The sequence below is a fragment of the Mustela lutreola genome, chromosome 9 (assembly GCF_030435805.1).
Source record: "Mustela lutreola isolate mMusLut2 chromosome 9, mMusLut2.pri, whole genome shotgun sequence".
NCBI lineage: Eukaryota > Metazoa > Chordata > Mammalia > Carnivora > Mustelidae > Mustela > Mustela lutreola.
In genome coordinates, this window is record NC_081298.1 from 4,499,347 (window position 1) to 4,516,785 (window position 17,439).

Sequence of the window (17,439 nt, forward strand, 5' to 3'; positions counted from 1 at the left end):
GAGTGGAAATGCCAGCACCTTGGACGAGACCCCACCGATGATGGGTGAGGGCGGGATGCAGTCCTGCACTTAGCAGGTGCTCACTGCAGGCTCCACGGGCCTCCGTCCAGCCCCTCCTGCACCTTAACTAAGAAGGACTCGGAGATGGAGAGGCAGGAAGCCGTGAGGCCGGAGCAGAGACACAAACACCTCGCTGCTCACCAGACACCATGGCTATCGACGTTTGGGCATTTCCATTTTCAGAAATAGTTTTACAGTTACTTCAGAGTATTTGGTTGAGAAAAGCACGGGACAAACCCTACCACAAAGAGAAACCAAACTGCTTGAAAGGCAAATACATGTATTTGTAAACATAGCATTTTATTAACAAAATGTTTACACCCTTCTTACAATACAACAAATTTTGTAGTGATTCAGCACATGAATGCTCCAAAGAAGTTCATCAGAGAATATTCAAGCTAAAACGAGTTTAAAAGTATGCCAAATCTCCCACCGTCTGCAAATGACCCACTACCAGCCGAAGTATAAAAAGAAAAGTCTGGTAACAAAAATCAAAAGATCTCGTTTTCTTTTGTCAGCATCTACAGACAGTAGACATCGTACAGTTTACATGTAGACTTAGGTCCAGCCCAAGGTAAAGACTGCAAAAGGAAAGTCCTTGACAGGCGCACGCACCTGGCCAGCCCCACGACAGCAACCTTCGCAGGGGGTCCGGCGACACGTCCCGTGCAGCGAAGCAACGGCCGTCAGTTGGGCTGTCTACAGTGCTACAGAGCAGCCTAAACGGTAAGCAACTTAACGGGCCCCCTTCCCCATAACAGATGCTATTATAAAAAGGCACAAGTATCTTACTCCTTGTATCGGGTCTGAAAAGGCATGACATTCTTAGAAGAAGTGAGAGTTGCTGGTAAGACAGCTTTGCTTGCATTTACTTATTTTTAAAGGTCTAGGCTCATCTCCGCAGCTGTTTCTCTTTAAGACTTCAGGTTTGTATCTTTATGTCCTTTTACCAGGTGCTCTGTTACAGACTAAGCAGTGTTCTGACACTTAGAGCACCTCATCACCGACTCGAAAGCCCATTTTGTCACTCAGTCCTGTTGCCACTGGCGGCCAGTGCAGCCCGCTCCCTCTCTGGAAAGACGGGAGCTCCTCACCCAAATCCAGCCTTTGCGTCTGCCCATGGCGCTCGGCACTGGCCGGTCCTGGGGGACCGGAGCCCACTGCCGCCACCATGGAAGGAGCCCGGAAAGGCATGTCACATGCACTGAGGAGGTGGCTAGTGCCGTGCGTCTTTAAGGGAGAGCCTGCCGCAAAATGAGAGAAATAAGGCAAGGAGTGTGCTTCGATCACAGAGAAGGCAAAACATCAATTCTTAAGAAGGTCAGAGGCATGTTTGACAATGATGTGAATGACTCAGAAGGTGAAATGATGCAAAGACTGAGCTGGATGAGAGTAAAAAAAGAAAAATCTTTTCCAGGCCAATACAGCTCTGTCTACACAAGACAACAAATGGTTTAAAAATAGAGCCACCAATCAGTTGCTCTGACGAGCCAGCTGCCGATAATTCCCTCCACCCGCACTGAACCGACCAGTCTCCCTGACATCACGTGCATGACCCCTATTAAGAAAAAGTTCCATAAACTGTAATAACCTCACACGCGAAGTCAGCAGAGGTACACAAACTTCAGCCTTGCTTTCAACATTTTCCAGGGTGGGTACAACTCACTACTCAAGCACAAATTTGATGAAAAAATTGGTAAAGGAAAAACGATGTGAGAACGAGGCCCCAAGGTGCAGTCCCGCTCCATTCTCTACACCCTGACTTAAGAGGTCTTGGGAGTTTCCTGGGCAATTTCAGTTCTGCGTAAAGACTATTGGCCTTCCGTGCGATATGCTGTACCGAAGATGATCTCTTTCCCAGTACTGCATTTAACAATCTGCTTCCAGAAACGGTGAAACGTTTCTGAATCTAGAAGTGGCATCAAAACCAGCATGTTTTGTTTCTGTTGCGTGACTTAGAAGAACATTAAGAAACTGCAGTTTAAAAATACCAATTAAAGAAGGGTTTTTCAAAAAATCATTACTGTCTTAGGGTTTCCCATTTATTAGCTGAATTCTGGGCACTTGAATTCCTGTTCATGAAAAGCTATCCAGAATTTGGTCTGCTTCATTTACGAAGCGCTTTGATGAGGTATTGGGCACCACACAGATTTGAAAATGAGCTTGTAATAAATTAAATAGTTTTTCCCTTAAATTTGTTAAGACTCCATGGTTTTAATTCCAGTATCTACGGATGACACGTCCTCGGCTTACTATCTAAAATGTTCAATGTGATAAGAGGAGAAGATGGAAGGCTTAAAATTTTTATTTTTATTAAACTTCTGAGTCCTTTTGTTTTGAAGCCAAAAATATTCTAGCATCTATAATTGATTATACTCTAAAAGGCGAGAACACAGATATTAGTTATTTCTGATGGTGCAGACCATCAAATTAAAGTTGATCTATGCTACTGGAAGTCCTTCTAGATTTGGAAAGTAAATCATTTTGCTATATATTCAGAGCATCCTGAAGGACAAACCAAGAAATATGGGGATTCTTGGTTTTATTTATTCACTTTCTTCGTTATGTCTAATGAAACTTCATCACGCCAGGTCTCTCTTATCATTCTTAGATTGAAAAAGTGGAGGCTCCTGAAAAATGTAATACCCTTCTAATATTTTTTAGATTTTCATTTGCACATAGAACAGGACAAATGCCCCAGAATTCCATTAATGTTTCTTGCAAATCAGATAATCAAATTGCCTGGATTTCTATTACTGGAAGTCAAGACAAGTAACTCTGCTGTCAAGAGAAATTGGCAGAGGTCGTTTTTTCCACGCGTAGGCTAGAAATCCCCTGGAACTCCCTTTTCTAAAACTATGCATATAAGGTGTATCTCCTGGACACATCTGTTACTTGGACTGTTTTTTTTTTTTTTTTAATGACCGTGCTGTAGAGTTAAGGTAAGTCTCCTAAACATCACCTTGAATCGTTGAACTTTTCATGCGCCAAGCTAACTGAAGGCAGGTAGATAGTGATAGCTTGATCCTTACAAGTACATTCCACTTCTCCCTTTTTTAAAATACTTTAACCGCCATGAGGCAGACTCTCTCTGCAAGTCAAACAGTAAACCGAAGTCAGGCTGCCAGTTCCTTTACAACAAATTTAAACAAGGAAGATTTTTCCACGGGTTCACACCATCTAGCTTATCGTGGTCTTCAGCTTTCATTATAGGGTCAGGAAGAACATGTACAGACTGCGGAGTTTAGAGAAGAGAGCCAGCTTGAGCGTGGGGGCTGTCCCCCTCCCCTCAATGCCCTGGTGTTCTGACGCTGGTACCCAGTAAGTGTCAGATTTGAGGGGCTAAAGGATTCCCTCATTACTTTTACAGACAGGTTCCTGCAAAGACATCTGAATGTGTAGGGGCTTGGCTGTCATATGTAATACACTTTGCACCTCCATCTTATACAACCATGGGACCATGACTCATGTTCTCAGTGTGTTCTGAAAAAAACGAGTAGAAAAAAAATGCTTGTATCCATTTATATAACCTCTTTTGCAAGTCACCCACAGGATAGAAAGGACGCATCTAACGGTGAACAAGCGCCTTTTTAAGCCCCAGGGCCGACATGCCAATCAGTGCACCGTGATCGGAGTCGAACCTGTCCATTGTGACACACGGCCGAGGAGGTACAGAGACTCTGGTTTGACATCTCCAGGAAAGCCATGGAGCCATTCTCCAAAGGACATTTTCATGACTCTAGCTCCCAGAGTTTAATTTAGAAGGTCTCCTAGACCTGTTTTCCTTCTTGAGGGAAAATAAAACAAAACAAAAAATACAAGACTTAAAGGTGGCCTTCCTTCCTTTTTTATATACTTAAAAAAAAATGAAAAATGATTGCCTTGAGAAGGGCAACAGCCCACTCCAGGGAGGAGGTCAGGCCTCAAATACAAAAGGCTTCAACCTTCAGATACTGGAGGCATCCGCTTCAACCAAAATCACAAATAGGCAATAGCAAGTGTGTTATTTTAAAGGAACCAACCCTTTCAACTGCTCTGCGAAGTACTTAGCCTGCCTGTGGCTGAAAAGCAGGTGATGGAGGTTTCATTTGGAACCAGAAGGGCTTGCGATAGGTACTTCTCCCTAATCACTTCTTAAAGAGAGTTTAAAATGAAGGACACTTAATCATACTCTTACTTTATGTTCTTTTAATCACCAAATGATGGTTAATTAGTTATCACAGAATCGGAGAAACACTTGTGTGAAGGGAGAGTTCTGGAGACGGATGGTTCCTAGGACTGGGCACCTGCTAAGAGCTCACTTCAATTTCTCTGAGAGGAATCAATACACACTCGCAGCTAATTAATGATTTTTCTCTTTTCAGTCCTCAAAGTTTTTTCAAAATGGCCCTTTGTCAGAAGGGAACCAAAAAGATTTTTTAGATGGGCTATGTCCCAATTCCTCTGAAATCTAGCTTTTTCCCATAAGGAGTAACTTGAGAACGTATGAAATGTGTATTAGACCACTGCTTGGTCAGGTTATTAATCCAAAGCATGTTCAAAATAAAACACTGGCTCTGCCTTTAACCTCCAGCTCTGCGTCACACAAGCGGACCGAACAAATGCAAGCGCTCCCCTGTTTTCATGGGGTACGGGTTACACGGGGCCGAGCCAACGGGCTGCTGCCGCCCGCAGGGAGAAGCGCTGCGTGAGCAGAGGGTCTCGTGGATTCCTGAGACAGTCTGATGAGAACCAGGGCACACGAGAAGAGGCCCCAGAACGCAGGAAGGCAGCACCGGTGCACAAGCCACCCACCTTGTCACTCGTTCTGGGACTACAATGCTTGGCCAGAACCCAACAGAAGTCCTCTCTACAAATGGGGCGGAGCGTGAGAAGCCGTGAAGAAAGAATAGCCAAGGAGGGCCCGAAGAGCCAGCCCCGTTCTCGGCTGAATGCAGGGACCGTGGGGACACGGTGAGAGGCAGGCTGACGCCTCCCCAGTAAGACATGGCACGGAAGCGCACGGCCTTCCCCGGGTGCCCAGATCACAGGGAATCATTCGACAGTGGCTGACAGGTTTGGTGGGAAAACTGCGAAGGTCACAGATGTGCGTCGTCTTTTGGTGAAGTAAGACAGAAAGGGCCACCCGTGCACCGCCTGCTCGGTGATGAGCCAAGCTCCCTTTGTTTTTATTTTGTTTGTTGTCGTGGAGATGGAGGCCCAGCAATGGGAATGTGAGAGACACACCAGGGCCGAGGCCAGATGCCCTGACCCATCTGCATGTATGGGAAAGGAGATGCAGCCCCTTCAGGTGTCGAGAGCCCACCCTTAGAACCGCGTGTTTTCTCTCACCGCTTGCTCATGTCATGGTGGGAAGGGGAGCAAGACGCGGAGGGCACAGAGTCTGCCTGTATTTTCAACAAGATGCTAGAATTTTCTCTAACTACATTCCTTCCATACGAATTCAGTAAGAGAATAAATAATTTCAAATGCTCAAGATATACACCAGGGAAAAGGGAATCGCTTTTTACTTAATCTGAGTTATAATTTTCCCATTAAAATCTACCCATCTCAAGTGGGGGGCATAGGGAAATAACCATTGTTTTTCAAAGTTCCAACTCTTCAGTCTGCGAGAGCTCTGAAAACACAATTGAGTTGGAAATTCAAGCTGTTTCATTTCCTATTCAATCTTGTAAATTTCCTTCCCTTACAACACTCCGGTTGGAAGGGCGCCAAATTAGACCAGGAGCAAATTGTCACCAACTTCACTTCAGCGCTTTATTTTTAGATTATATTAAAAACCTCATTAGGCTCCCTGAGGGAAAGAGTGTTAACCACTAACAGAGGCAGGGGAATAAAGGAGACGGAGAGATCAGCTGAATCGGTAACAAGGAGAGCTCGTGGAAACACTCGTCCGGGGTCGCTGTAAATGCTACAAGAAACTTACTGCCAAGACCAGGTGAAATGACTTGAACTTGGAGCGTCATCTTTTACCCGCAGGCTAGGAAGGGCTAGTCAGGCTTGTCAAAGTGGCATATGTCTTTATTATGATTTCCAGATGGGATGCGGGAGCGTGTGCAAGGCGAGGCAGAGACCTCTTTAAAGACTGTAAGCCAAGTGCTCTGTGCTCTCGCCCGACAGAAACGTGCAGCAGAGCCCCCCGCGGACAGGCTGAGAGGTGGGTGGGCATACCAAGACACTGGCTGCAAGATTAAATGGAGTGTTGGGTGAAACATAGAATTTATTCATGTATTTACATAATTTATAATTTTTAAGCCATGGTCTCATAAATATAGACTACAACTTTACATATGCTAAGCAACAGATAACTGTTTTCTCCACCAAAATATCTGGGTTAAATAAAAAATTGACAGCATTTACACCACTTTCTTTACTCTCTCTCTTCTTCCTCTTTTTTAAACCACTGCTAGTCAGCTCAAACGTATGCAGCCCGATTTCTCCCAGGCAGCTTTGCCACCACCACCACCTTCATCACGAGAGCTTATTTAAAAAGGGGCCAGTAATGTGTTTTTTTGACACATACAGGACGAGGTCGGAATGCAAACCTCTGGTGAGCTATGCCTCCGCTGTTACCATTGTTAATTTACTCTATGTATCAGGGGCTAAAGTATTCAATGACAAGTGCTTTAGAGATGGTGGGGACAGAGTCGTTTCCTTCAGTCCTATAAATAATCCAGTTCAGCTCCCAATAATGATTGCCAGCCCTCCACTTACAATCACCAACCACATTTTAAATGATATGATTCCCTCTAACAGTGGTAACGGGAAACCAAGGAAATTACCATCTCTGCAAGGTCTTTTTTCCTCAAGAACCACGAAAGTGCTAATTTTCCCTTTACAAATGTTACATAAAATCTTGATTACAAAACTACTCAACAATTTAACCCTACCGTCCATACAATTACATGTTCCTCTTCAGCAAGGTCAAAAGCCCATGATGTGGTCCCGGTGCACACCAGACTCGTGACAGGCCGGAGGTCTGCACACTGAAACATTAGTGCCATGGCCTCCAGAGAGGAAGCGGAACTGGCCAATTTCTCCGAGTCCTGTTTGCATGAAGAAGACCCAAACCGGAGAGGCAGAGCCTGCCGGCAGGGAACCCAGGCCTCCTGTTAACTTTCGGGACCACCTACTTCATCAGCAAGTCTGGGAGGCTGAGGCCCGGTCAGCAGCAGCTCCGCTGGGGCTCGGATGGCTGTCTCCGGAGCTTGAAGCCCTTGCCGCCAGATGGCGGGTTGGCGTCGGCAGAAGGAATTCTTCGACCTGGATGGAGAGGGGAGGAAGGTGGGAAAGAGCTTTAACTTTCCAAATCTGTTCACTCTCTGATGCGACAACTGGGCAGATGCGCTTTGAAAGGTTGCACGAAAATAAAGAGCTGAACGGATTTTCAATCTGTAGAAAAGTTGCGAAGATAACCAGAGAGCTGCGATGCGGCATGTCGGCATCTTGTGCTTGTATGGGACGTCCGTGGACATGAGGAACTCTGCCCTGGCACATCACTGAGGTCCCGACTTTGCTCAGGCAAGGTCAGTTCTTCTACTAATGTCCCCCTTCTGGTCAAGGCTCTGAACTAGGATATCACATTGCATGCAGTAAAAATTTTTTAAATAAAAAGAAATTACAGGGACGCCTGGGTGGCTCAGTGGGTGAAAGCCTCTGCCTTTGGCTCAGGTCAGATCCCAGGGTCCAGGAATCGAGCCCCGCATCGGGCTCTCTGCTTGGCGGGGAGCCTGCTTCCCCCTCTCTCTCTGCCTGCTGCTGTGCCTACTTGTGATTTCTCTCTGTCAAATAAATAAATAAAATCTTAAAAAAAATAAAAAGAAATTACATATCAAGAAGACATTCTGAGTAGGGAGTACATGCACTTTTGTCAACAAAATTCCACTGGAACATGCTTGTCCCCTGGCCTTAGGGCAGAGCCACCATCCAGAGACAGGTGTGCACAGACGCGTACAGGACACACACACACCTGTAGCCGGCCCCTCCCTAAGCCCCTAGAGGCACACACACGTGCACGGCCGTCCACCTTGCTGCTTCCACTGAACACACTCTGGGGCTTCTCCCACTGCAGCGCTATTCCTAAAGCCCTATGCTGCTGTGCTACACGGATGTCCCGTCATTTACTGAACCATTCACGTTGACGGATGTTCAGTCGGCTTCCAACACCGCGCTGGTATTAACGACAATGCAAAAAGTATCTCTGGGAGCCGATGCGTAAGATAAACAGGAGTGGAAGAACTGGATCACGCTCTTCTACTCCTGGGTGTGTATCTGGCACATACACCATATTCCCAGTGTGTTCTAGCACAAATGCAAGAAGGACATGCAATTTAGAGTTTGACAGATGCTGCCAAACTGCTCTCTGAAGAGGCTGTGCCACTTTATTCTCCTACCAACAATGCATGAGAATGAACAGGTTTCACTTTACTGCTCCGTGAAGCATAATGTCAATTTCAGGAGAAACCTCAAATCACCATCCACCTACCCAGCCCATAAAGCAAGGGCTGTGTCCAAGCACAAAGGCCTTCCAGATGCCCTCTCACTTCCTAGATCTCTCCAATACCTCCCACACTAAATTCGGCCAGAGGCCAGAAGCACGTTACTTATTTGCCTACAGAGCTAGACCTTAAGAATTAGAGTTAGACCCCAAGCTCTTCGAGGGAAAAGGTCCTCTGTTTCTGGTAGCTGTCTAGCACAGTACCAGGCACTAAGGTATTTTGAAAGCAAGGAATGAATGGACACATGTGTCCTGTGGCACTACCAAGGCTGAGATGGAATCTGCCAGTTCTTAGGTCCTTGGCCACCAAGCCTGGGGCCTCTAACATGTTGGGGCAGCCTGTAAATCCAGGAGGGTAGTGCACAGCATGTGTCTACATATGATCCCCCAGAATGTCCTACAGCTACTTTTCAAATACCTGTAGATACCGTGAATAAACTGCGAATTTATTTAGAAGGAGCCTGTGTGGCTCAGTCAGTGAAGTGTCTGCCTTTGGCTCAGGTCATGATCCCAGGATCCTGGACTGAGCCCCACATTGGGCTCCTTGGTCAGCAGGGAGCCTGTTTCTCCCTCTCCCTGCTACTCCACCTACTTGTGCTCTCTCTGCGTCAAGTAAAAATAAAAATTCTTTAAAAAAAAAACAAACACAAAAGCTTTCCTGAAACTTCTTGTTACATATTTCTAATAAACAGATCATGGAAATCCAGCTGGTATCACAGTGCCACTGCTGCAGTAATCTTGGAAGAAAGCAGAGGACACCTCGATGACCTGCAGAACAGACCGTGACCTCTTAACCGAGAGCCCGAAAGTGCCAATTGTGAAGGGAAAGGAGGATAAACCGGATCACATCGAGACTAAGAGCTGCAGCTCTGAGAGACAGCTGGCTCACAAATGCAGCCCGAGTTGCACAGTGGATCGTTCCAACACACACAATCAACGATGGACTCGTATCCAAAAGAAACTATACACACAATTAAGAAAAAGGCAGGCAGCCTAAAAGGAAAATAGGCAAAAGTTCACAAAAGAGGATATGTAGGAATTTTCATATAAAAATAAATACCCAGAAAGAGGCTCAACTTTATTAAAAACCGTCGATCATAAATGTAGTTTATGATCGTGAGTGTCTGCTGGTGTACCCACTTTGTTTTTGTGGGTAAGATTTTATGTATTGGTTTATTTGACAGAAAGAGAGACAGCGAGAGAGGGAACACAAGCAGGGGGAGTGGGAGAGGGAAAATCAGGCTTCCTGCTGAGCAGGGAGACCGATGTGGGGTCTTGATCCCAGGTCCCTGGGATTATGACCTGAGCCAAAGCAGATGCTTAAGAACTGAGCCCCCCAGGTGCCCCTGATGAAACCACTTTGAAGACCTCCTACTGAACACCTGTGCACCCAGTGACTCAGTGACTCTTCTTTGGGGTATAAATAGACCAAACATGTGACCGCAGAGCATGCACACCGGATCTGATGTGAGCGCTCAGAGGTACTGGGCGCCACAGCTCTGGACTACAAGCAGCTACGCACGGAGCTATGAACAGGACATACCTACAGTGGAGATTCTGGCCCACTTCTCACGCACACACCACGGTAATGAGGATGAGTCATGTGGCGATATGGACAGAGCTAATACATGTACTGTAGAGCTAAAGAAGCCAGACAGCAGAGGACAGACAGTATGTTTAAAAAAAAAAAAACCAAAACCATAAAGTATAAAAACAGGCAAAGCAAATCTGAAGAGCTAGCCATCAGGACCGTGCTTCCCTTGGGGGCAGGGGGACAGGGAGGAACTGGAACGGCATTGGGAGGCTTCTGAGGTACGTCTGGGTCTGGATCTAAGCGCCAACTGCAGGAGTTGGCTCTGTGGAAATTCCTTGTGTTTTATCGTTCTAAGCACCCTTCTGCATGTATATTACCCTTCAATAAAAAGTTAGCACGGGGGCGCCTGGGTGGCTCAGTGGGTTAAGCCGCTGCCTTCGGCTCAGGTCATGATCTCGGGGTCCTGGGATCGAGCCCCGCATTGGGCTCTCTGCTCAGCAGGGGGCCTGCTTCCTCCTCTCTCTCTCTCTCTGCCTGCCTCTCTGCCTACTTGTGATCTCTCTCTGTCAAATAAATAGATAAAATCTTTAAAAAAAAAAAAAAAAAAAAAAGTTAGCACGGCAGGCACTGTGCTAATGCAATTTTACAACCCCCCGTAAACAATAAACTCAATTTACTTCTCTCTAAATTTTTCTAATCTTTGTGAACATATATATTTTTTTTATTTTTCGCAGTTAAAATGAGTATGTACACGCTAGTTTTTATATAAGAATTTTCATTGTTGGCATAACTCGCCACCTTCCTGTTTCTAATACTGCTGGAGTAAAGGTCACTTAGGAAGCAGCAGTAAGTTTGGCACACTCACAACACCATGCGCTTAAGATATTTTAGCTCGAACTGAAAAATTCCGGTTCGGCCTCATGCTGCCTTTCAAGACTGCACCTGGGTGGCTGTTCTTTACAGTCGAGGAAGACAACAGACATCATGACTTCAAATGCTGAAGGGAAGGGCCTGGACGAGAAGCTGTGGGCCAGCAGGCAGTGGCCCCTTATGGTGCCAGAGGGGCTTGGTGGGCCTGCAAAGGGCTTTGAAAATATCTGAATGGCCAAGTCTAAATAGTGGGACGTTACATAAAATCCAGATCTCTGAACAAATTAAAATCATCCAAAGAGATAAAAGTAACCTCAGTTATTAATTAGACAACTAGGAGCCTCCATTCCACAGTGACCCCACCTGCTGCAGCAGGACCCACCTGTGCCAGCTTTTGGGATCACCAGGGCCTTCTGCTGCTCCCATGTCCCAGTGCTGGTGGCCTGTCCCGGCCTGGCCCTGGGAGGTGCTGGATTTTGCACTCCCTCCTCTACATGATGGCCAAGTGAGCTTCCATTCTCGGTCACCTCTGACCTCACCCAGGAAGTTCACCATGCCCTGTTGGCTTCCTTCCATTCTCCACCTGGAAGTCTGCTACGTCAGGTCAGCATGAACTCCAGATCTCTGCAGAGCCTGCTCTATCCGATCTCAGCTCCCACGCTGCCTGTTCCGAGAGGCCTTCCCTGACCACCTACAGACACTCCTTCACTTCATCCCATATTATGTTTTTTGTGTCGCTGTGCATCATTCGAAGGGATCTTACTGGCTTCCGTGCTCACTGCCTGGCTCCTGCAGCAGAACATAAGCTTCGGGAGATGGGGCTGCGCCTGTCTAGTTCACCACGGTCTCCCTGGAGCCTGGAACCGTTCTCAATAAATATTTTGATGAATTTGAATGAAATGAATAAACACAGATATAATCTGAACACAGATACAATCCCAAAGGGATGCGGCAGCCTCCTTGCAACTAGCGGCATCATGGTACCACTTCTGGAAAGGGAAGGGGGAAGGGTGGCCAGGGAGGCCCTACCTTCTCCTTGCCTGGTGTTCATTTTTGAGGGATTCCTTACAGTGAAGTCACATTTGCATTTCATTTCCCTTTATTGTCTTGTTCATTTTTGATGACTGACTGCGACACATTTAAAGAGACACCGAGGGAGAGGTGGGCAGCTCCCAGGACCTCGAGGCCCCGCGCGCTGTTTGCTCGGTAACAACACTCTTCAGGGCTGCAGTCCAGGCAGCAGCTCCCCAGCAATTACGACATAATCTGAGACCCAACCGCCGCTCCTCCCTTCTCCCACGTCTCCCACTCATTCCGCGGACACATGGCAGAGACCAGACCGCTTGATGTGCCGCGGGAGTTCTCCCAGCTCTGTAATTCTGCATGCAGGCGCTTGGCAAAGAGAAAACCCAGAGGGCACAGAGATACTCACTAATTTCTATAAAGAGTTCATTTATGTTTATCGCATTTTTCGCGCTGGTCTCCACAAAAATCGCATGGATGGAGTCGGCATAGTCCTTAGCATCTCTCTCCATGACTTCTCTGGAAAGCAACAACCGCAAGTCAGAAATTCTACCCATCAAGAGCTTTACGTTATCCCCACCTACCCAGTAATTAACCGAACTCATGACGACAAAGGATGTCATGAACAGCTAGTGACCAAGCCCTGAGAACCACACCACTTCTGTGGCTTCTCAGCACAAACTGAACTCAGCACTACTAGCAACGCATCCGTGTGATGGAACGACTGCAGGACGGCAAGGCTTTCTTTCCCCACCGAAGTCAAGTCATTGCTCTGGGAATCATGGAAGTGGCCCAGAGAAATGGCCCGTGAATGTGTTTCCCTTAAAGAATGTATGTTTTCCCCACTCAAGCCCCTGATGTCCTGGGAACTGGGGGGCTACACTCATCTCTTATAATGTCAAGTATGATGTAACCACAGTTCACATAAACCACATACCTGTGCCCCTCCCATCTAATCAGCCCCAAGTGTCTGAACTCTTAATTTTTGTTTGAAACTTTAGGACTCCAACTAAACAAAAAGGAATTTTTCAATGTTAGAGATAAAGTAAAAGCAAGATTCTCATACTGGACATTGCTCAGGAAGAAAGGGAACACATTGTCAGCACTGTCATCTCCCGGTCTGGTAACGCACCTGACATCGATAAGATCACACTTATTCCCAGCAATAGCAACGACGATATTGGGTGGGCCGTGCTGCCGAAGCTCCTTCACCCAGTTCTTCAGTGTTGAGAATGTCTCCTGGAACACAGAACAGGAATAGCAACCGGAGGCCGAAGCAGCCGAGAGGGAGCTTTCAAAACAGTCTAAGGCAAACGGAAAGGCTTACTTCTTTTGTGATGTCGTAAACAATGATGGCCGCAGCCGAGCCCCGATAGTACATTGGTGCTAAGGCACGAAACTGCAGAGAAGGGGGAAAAAGAAACAACAAAATTGGGAAAGCGGGTTAAAGATGTTTCTCACTAGACTTTAAGCCCAGTGGCCCTGCGTGAAAGGTAATCTTTCTCTTAAGCCTGAGCAGATGACACGGCGCCTACGGCACAACGCAGCGGCAATTACCAAGGGCAAGAAACTCTTCCCGCAACGCCGTCTCTCAGAAGATGGTTTACAATACAGTTTTATAGGAATTAAATATGGGGCTATAAACAACTGTTTCAGCTAAAAAGGCTTTTTAATTGAACTCAGTGTTATAATTCCCGAATTCATTTGTTCAATAGTCCTTTAAACTTTGGCTTCCCAAACTATCAAGGAGATAAAAATAATGCTGTAAATAGTTCTCCAGAGAAGTGGCTGCATTTGGGTGCCGTAAAGATAAGCCTGTAATCTAAATGCTGATTGTACTACCGAAATGAGGACACATTTACATTCACCACTTGGATGAGTTTGTAACTCGCTTGTTTGATATCCGCACACGTGGCAACTCCCCAATGTGGGTACAGCTCTCATTTCATTTCCATGAATTTCACTGTGCATGTGGCCCCTTCCTACAAACCGCCCCCCCCCTACCTGATGACAGGGAGGGAAGGGACTGGAAGGGAGGCACAGGGATAATGCGGGCTCAGTCAACAGGCCACACCTCCTGATGAGCGCAAGATGGACAGTGGGAAATGGGCGGCTCTTTACCCGGTCAGTGCCGATCCTGGGCATCCTGCTTGGTGGCTGCAATGCCAGCTTGAAACCCGACCCCTGTGGCTGATGAGATAGCCCTGCACTCTCATCCTGCTTCTCTGTTCCGGAGGCTGACCCCCGAATACAGGCAGGAACTGTGGTCAGAGGGAGGCGTCTGGGGCACCATGCAAGTTGCACACAGAGTGATAGATTCTGCAACTTCTTATCCAATGAGCTTAACCTTTGGCTTCTCAACTTTTAAGTTAAATGAAGTTTTGAAAAAGAGTGAAATTATGACTGTAAACTCCAGGAGGGAAGAGAGCACGTCTGCTTAGCATATACCATTTTAGCTCTGGAGCCTGATGCCTGGTGCACTGTAGGTAGCAGGAGCTGGTGAGTAAGTAAGAGCTGTTTAAGTATGAGGTGACGTGAAACTAACATGCCAGACCAGGTGTCCACCCGTGCGAAGTTTTCCTACTCTCTGTGAGAAAACTGCCACTGGGATGAAAGCCAGATAACTTCCAATAAAATATATTATGTTGGAGAGAGAGTAACAAAACTAAGGACTGTAAGCAAAAAAGCACTGAGGCATAGGAAACATTATTAGCTGGAGAAGACTCTGGGCTGCCTTCCACGGGAGGGTGAGCGGGAGCCGCAGAGAGCACAACGGGGACGCTACCGGCTTCCCTTTCACTTCCTTCAAACTCCGTCCATTCATTTTACGTAGAGTGGACACACGATTTATGTTAGCTTCGAGTGTACCACATGGTGACTGGACAGGTCTACGTGCTACGCTGTGGTCCCTATGGGGATCTATAGAGCTACCAATCCCCCCCATTCGTCACCATCACGGACTCCATTCCTCGAGCTGCACCTGCCACCCTCGTGACTTGTTCACTCTGCACCTGGGAGCCTGCACCTCCCACTCTCTTTTACCCATTCTTGCCCACCTCCCCACCCCCTTCCTCCCGGCAACCACTACTTTGTTCTCTGTAGCTATGGGTCTGTTTCTGCCCCCCCTTTCTTGATTGCAGATATGAGTGAAATCATACAGTATTTCTTTCTCTGACTTCTGTCACTCAGCATTATATCTTCTAGCTCCATCTATGCTGCTGTGGAGAGCAAGATCTCATTTTTTTTTTTTTTTTAATGGCTGAGAAATACTCCATTTTGTACACACACACAGCATACCTCTTTATCCATTCATCGTTTGATGGACACGTGGGCAGCTTCCATATTCTTGGCTATTGTAAATAATGCTGAATTAGTGTTTCCCATTTTCTCTGGGTAAATACCCAGCAGCGGAATTAATCACTGGATCATACAGTAGTTCTATTTTTCATTTCTTGAGGAACTTCCATGCTGTTTTCCACAGTGGCTGACCATTTCACATCCCCACCAACTGTGCAAGAGGGTTCCTTTTTCTCTGCATCCTCGCCAACACTTGCTGTTTCTTGTCTTTTTTCTTTTTTTTAAAGTAGGCTCCACACCCAGCGTGGAGCCCAGTGTGGGTCTTGAACTCATGACCCTGAGGGTCAAACCCTGAGCTGGGAGTGAGAGTAGGACGCCTAACCGAATGAGCCACCCATGCGCCCCTCTTTGTCTTTTTGATACTTGCCATTCTGACAGGTGGGAGGTGATATTTCCTCGTGGTTTTGATTTGTGTTTTCCTAGTGACTGGTGATGTTCAGCATCTTTCCATATATCTGTTAACCATCTGTATGTCTTTTTTGGAAAAATGTCTCTTCAGTTCCTCTGCCTATTTAAAAATCAGATTATTTCTTGTTGTTGCTTTTTGGGTGCAGAGTTATAAGTTCTTTGTTTATTTTGGGTATTAAGCCCTTATCAGATATATAATTTTTGGTTTTCATTTTTGATGTTATTACACTGACAACATCCTTTACAAGGTTGCTGGGTTTTTGGTTTTCTTTAGCATTTAAATTTTCAGGGTAAAATTCATGTAAAGAAATGCAAAGATCTTAAGTTAGATAAAAGATCTTGGGGTGCCTGGGTGGCTCAGTCGGTTAAGTTAGATAAAAGATCTTAAGTTTTGATAAAATGACTATGTGTATGTACATCCATGTAAACACCATCCTACCAATACATAAAATATTTCTATCAGTACAGACTATCAAACACGCCTGTGTTATCATGCTTATCAAGTTAGATAAAAGATCTTAAGTTTTGATAAAATGACTAATGTGTATGTATATCCATGTAAACACCATCTTACCAATACATAAGATATTTCTATCAGTACAGACTATCAAACATGCCTGTGTTATCATGCTTTCTTTATTCCTGATAATCACGCTTGTCTTCAAGTCTACCTTACTGATACTGATTTGTTGATACTGATGTAACTGCAATAATTTCCATTTGCTTATGATCTGCATAGGATATCCTTTCCCATTCCCTTATTTTTAGGCTATGTTTTAATAGTGAAGGTAATCCTCTTAGATGAGGAGGTACATTAAATGTAAAGGAAATGAATATTCTGCTTTTAAAAGGCAGAAGTTGTCCGACTGGATAAAAAACCAGGCTCCACTATGTGCTAGTTATAAGGTTTACCATTTCACTGTTTATTTTATATTTGTTCCATCTATTTAGTTTATTTTTATATTTTTAGAAGATTTTATTTATTTGAGATAGAACAAGAATGAGAGAGAGAGAGAGAAGCAGCAAGGGGAGACAAACACGGGGGGGGGGGGGCAGCAGGCAGAGGGATTAGCAGACTCCCTGCCGAGCAGGGAGCCCCATGCGGGACTTGATCCCAGGACCCCGGGATCATGACCTGAGCCAAAGGCAGATATCTGCTTAACCGACTGAGCCATTTAGGAAAAAAAAAAAAAAAAATAAATCTATTTTTCCTTTCCTCCTCCTCTTTTGCATCAACTGTTTTTTAGTATCCAACTTTAATATATTAATTTGCTCACTAGCTTTTTAGCTATACCTTCTGGTATTTTTAAGTGGTTGCTCTTATAACTATAATATACATTTTTCTCACTGTCTACTTAGAATTTAAAATGTACCACATCACATAAAATATCACAATGCTGTAAGAGCCTAATTTCCCCCCCACCATCCTCTGTGCTGCTGTCAAATATTTAAAATCTGCATATATTGTAAGCCATATAATCCAATGTTATAATTTTTACATTAACAGCCAGTAAGTAAGTTAAGAAGAAAAAAAGTTAGGGGCGCCTGGGTGGCTCAGTGGGTTAAAGCCTCTGTCTTCCGATCAGGTCAAAATCCCAGGGTTCTGGGATCAAGCCCCGCATCAGGCTCTCTGCTCAGCAGGGTGCCTGTTTCCCGCTCCCTCTCTGCCTGCCTCTCTGCCTACTCGTGA

General features: G+C 45.7%; 1 protein-coding gene across 1 annotated transcript in view; it reads right to left on the bottom strand.

The window, feature by feature from the left end:
• Positions 1 to 339: 339 nt before the first annotated feature.
• RAB22A (RAB22A, member RAS oncogene family) overlaps positions 340 to 17,439 on the bottom strand; it is a 56,598-nt gene continuing 39,498 nt past the window's right edge. The window contains exons 4-7 of the mRNA XM_059134810.1: positions 13,312 to 13,383; positions 13,117 to 13,223; positions 12,394 to 12,503; positions 340 to 7,323 (exon numbers count right to left, since the gene is read on the bottom strand). Coding sequence (XP_058990793.1) covers positions 7,226 to 7,323; positions 12,394 to 12,503; positions 13,117 to 13,223; positions 13,312 to 13,383 — 387 coding nt within the window. The 3' untranslated portion in view covers positions 340 to 7,225. The remainder of the gene's footprint in view (positions 7,324 to 12,393; positions 12,504 to 13,116; positions 13,224 to 13,311; positions 13,384 to 17,439) is intronic.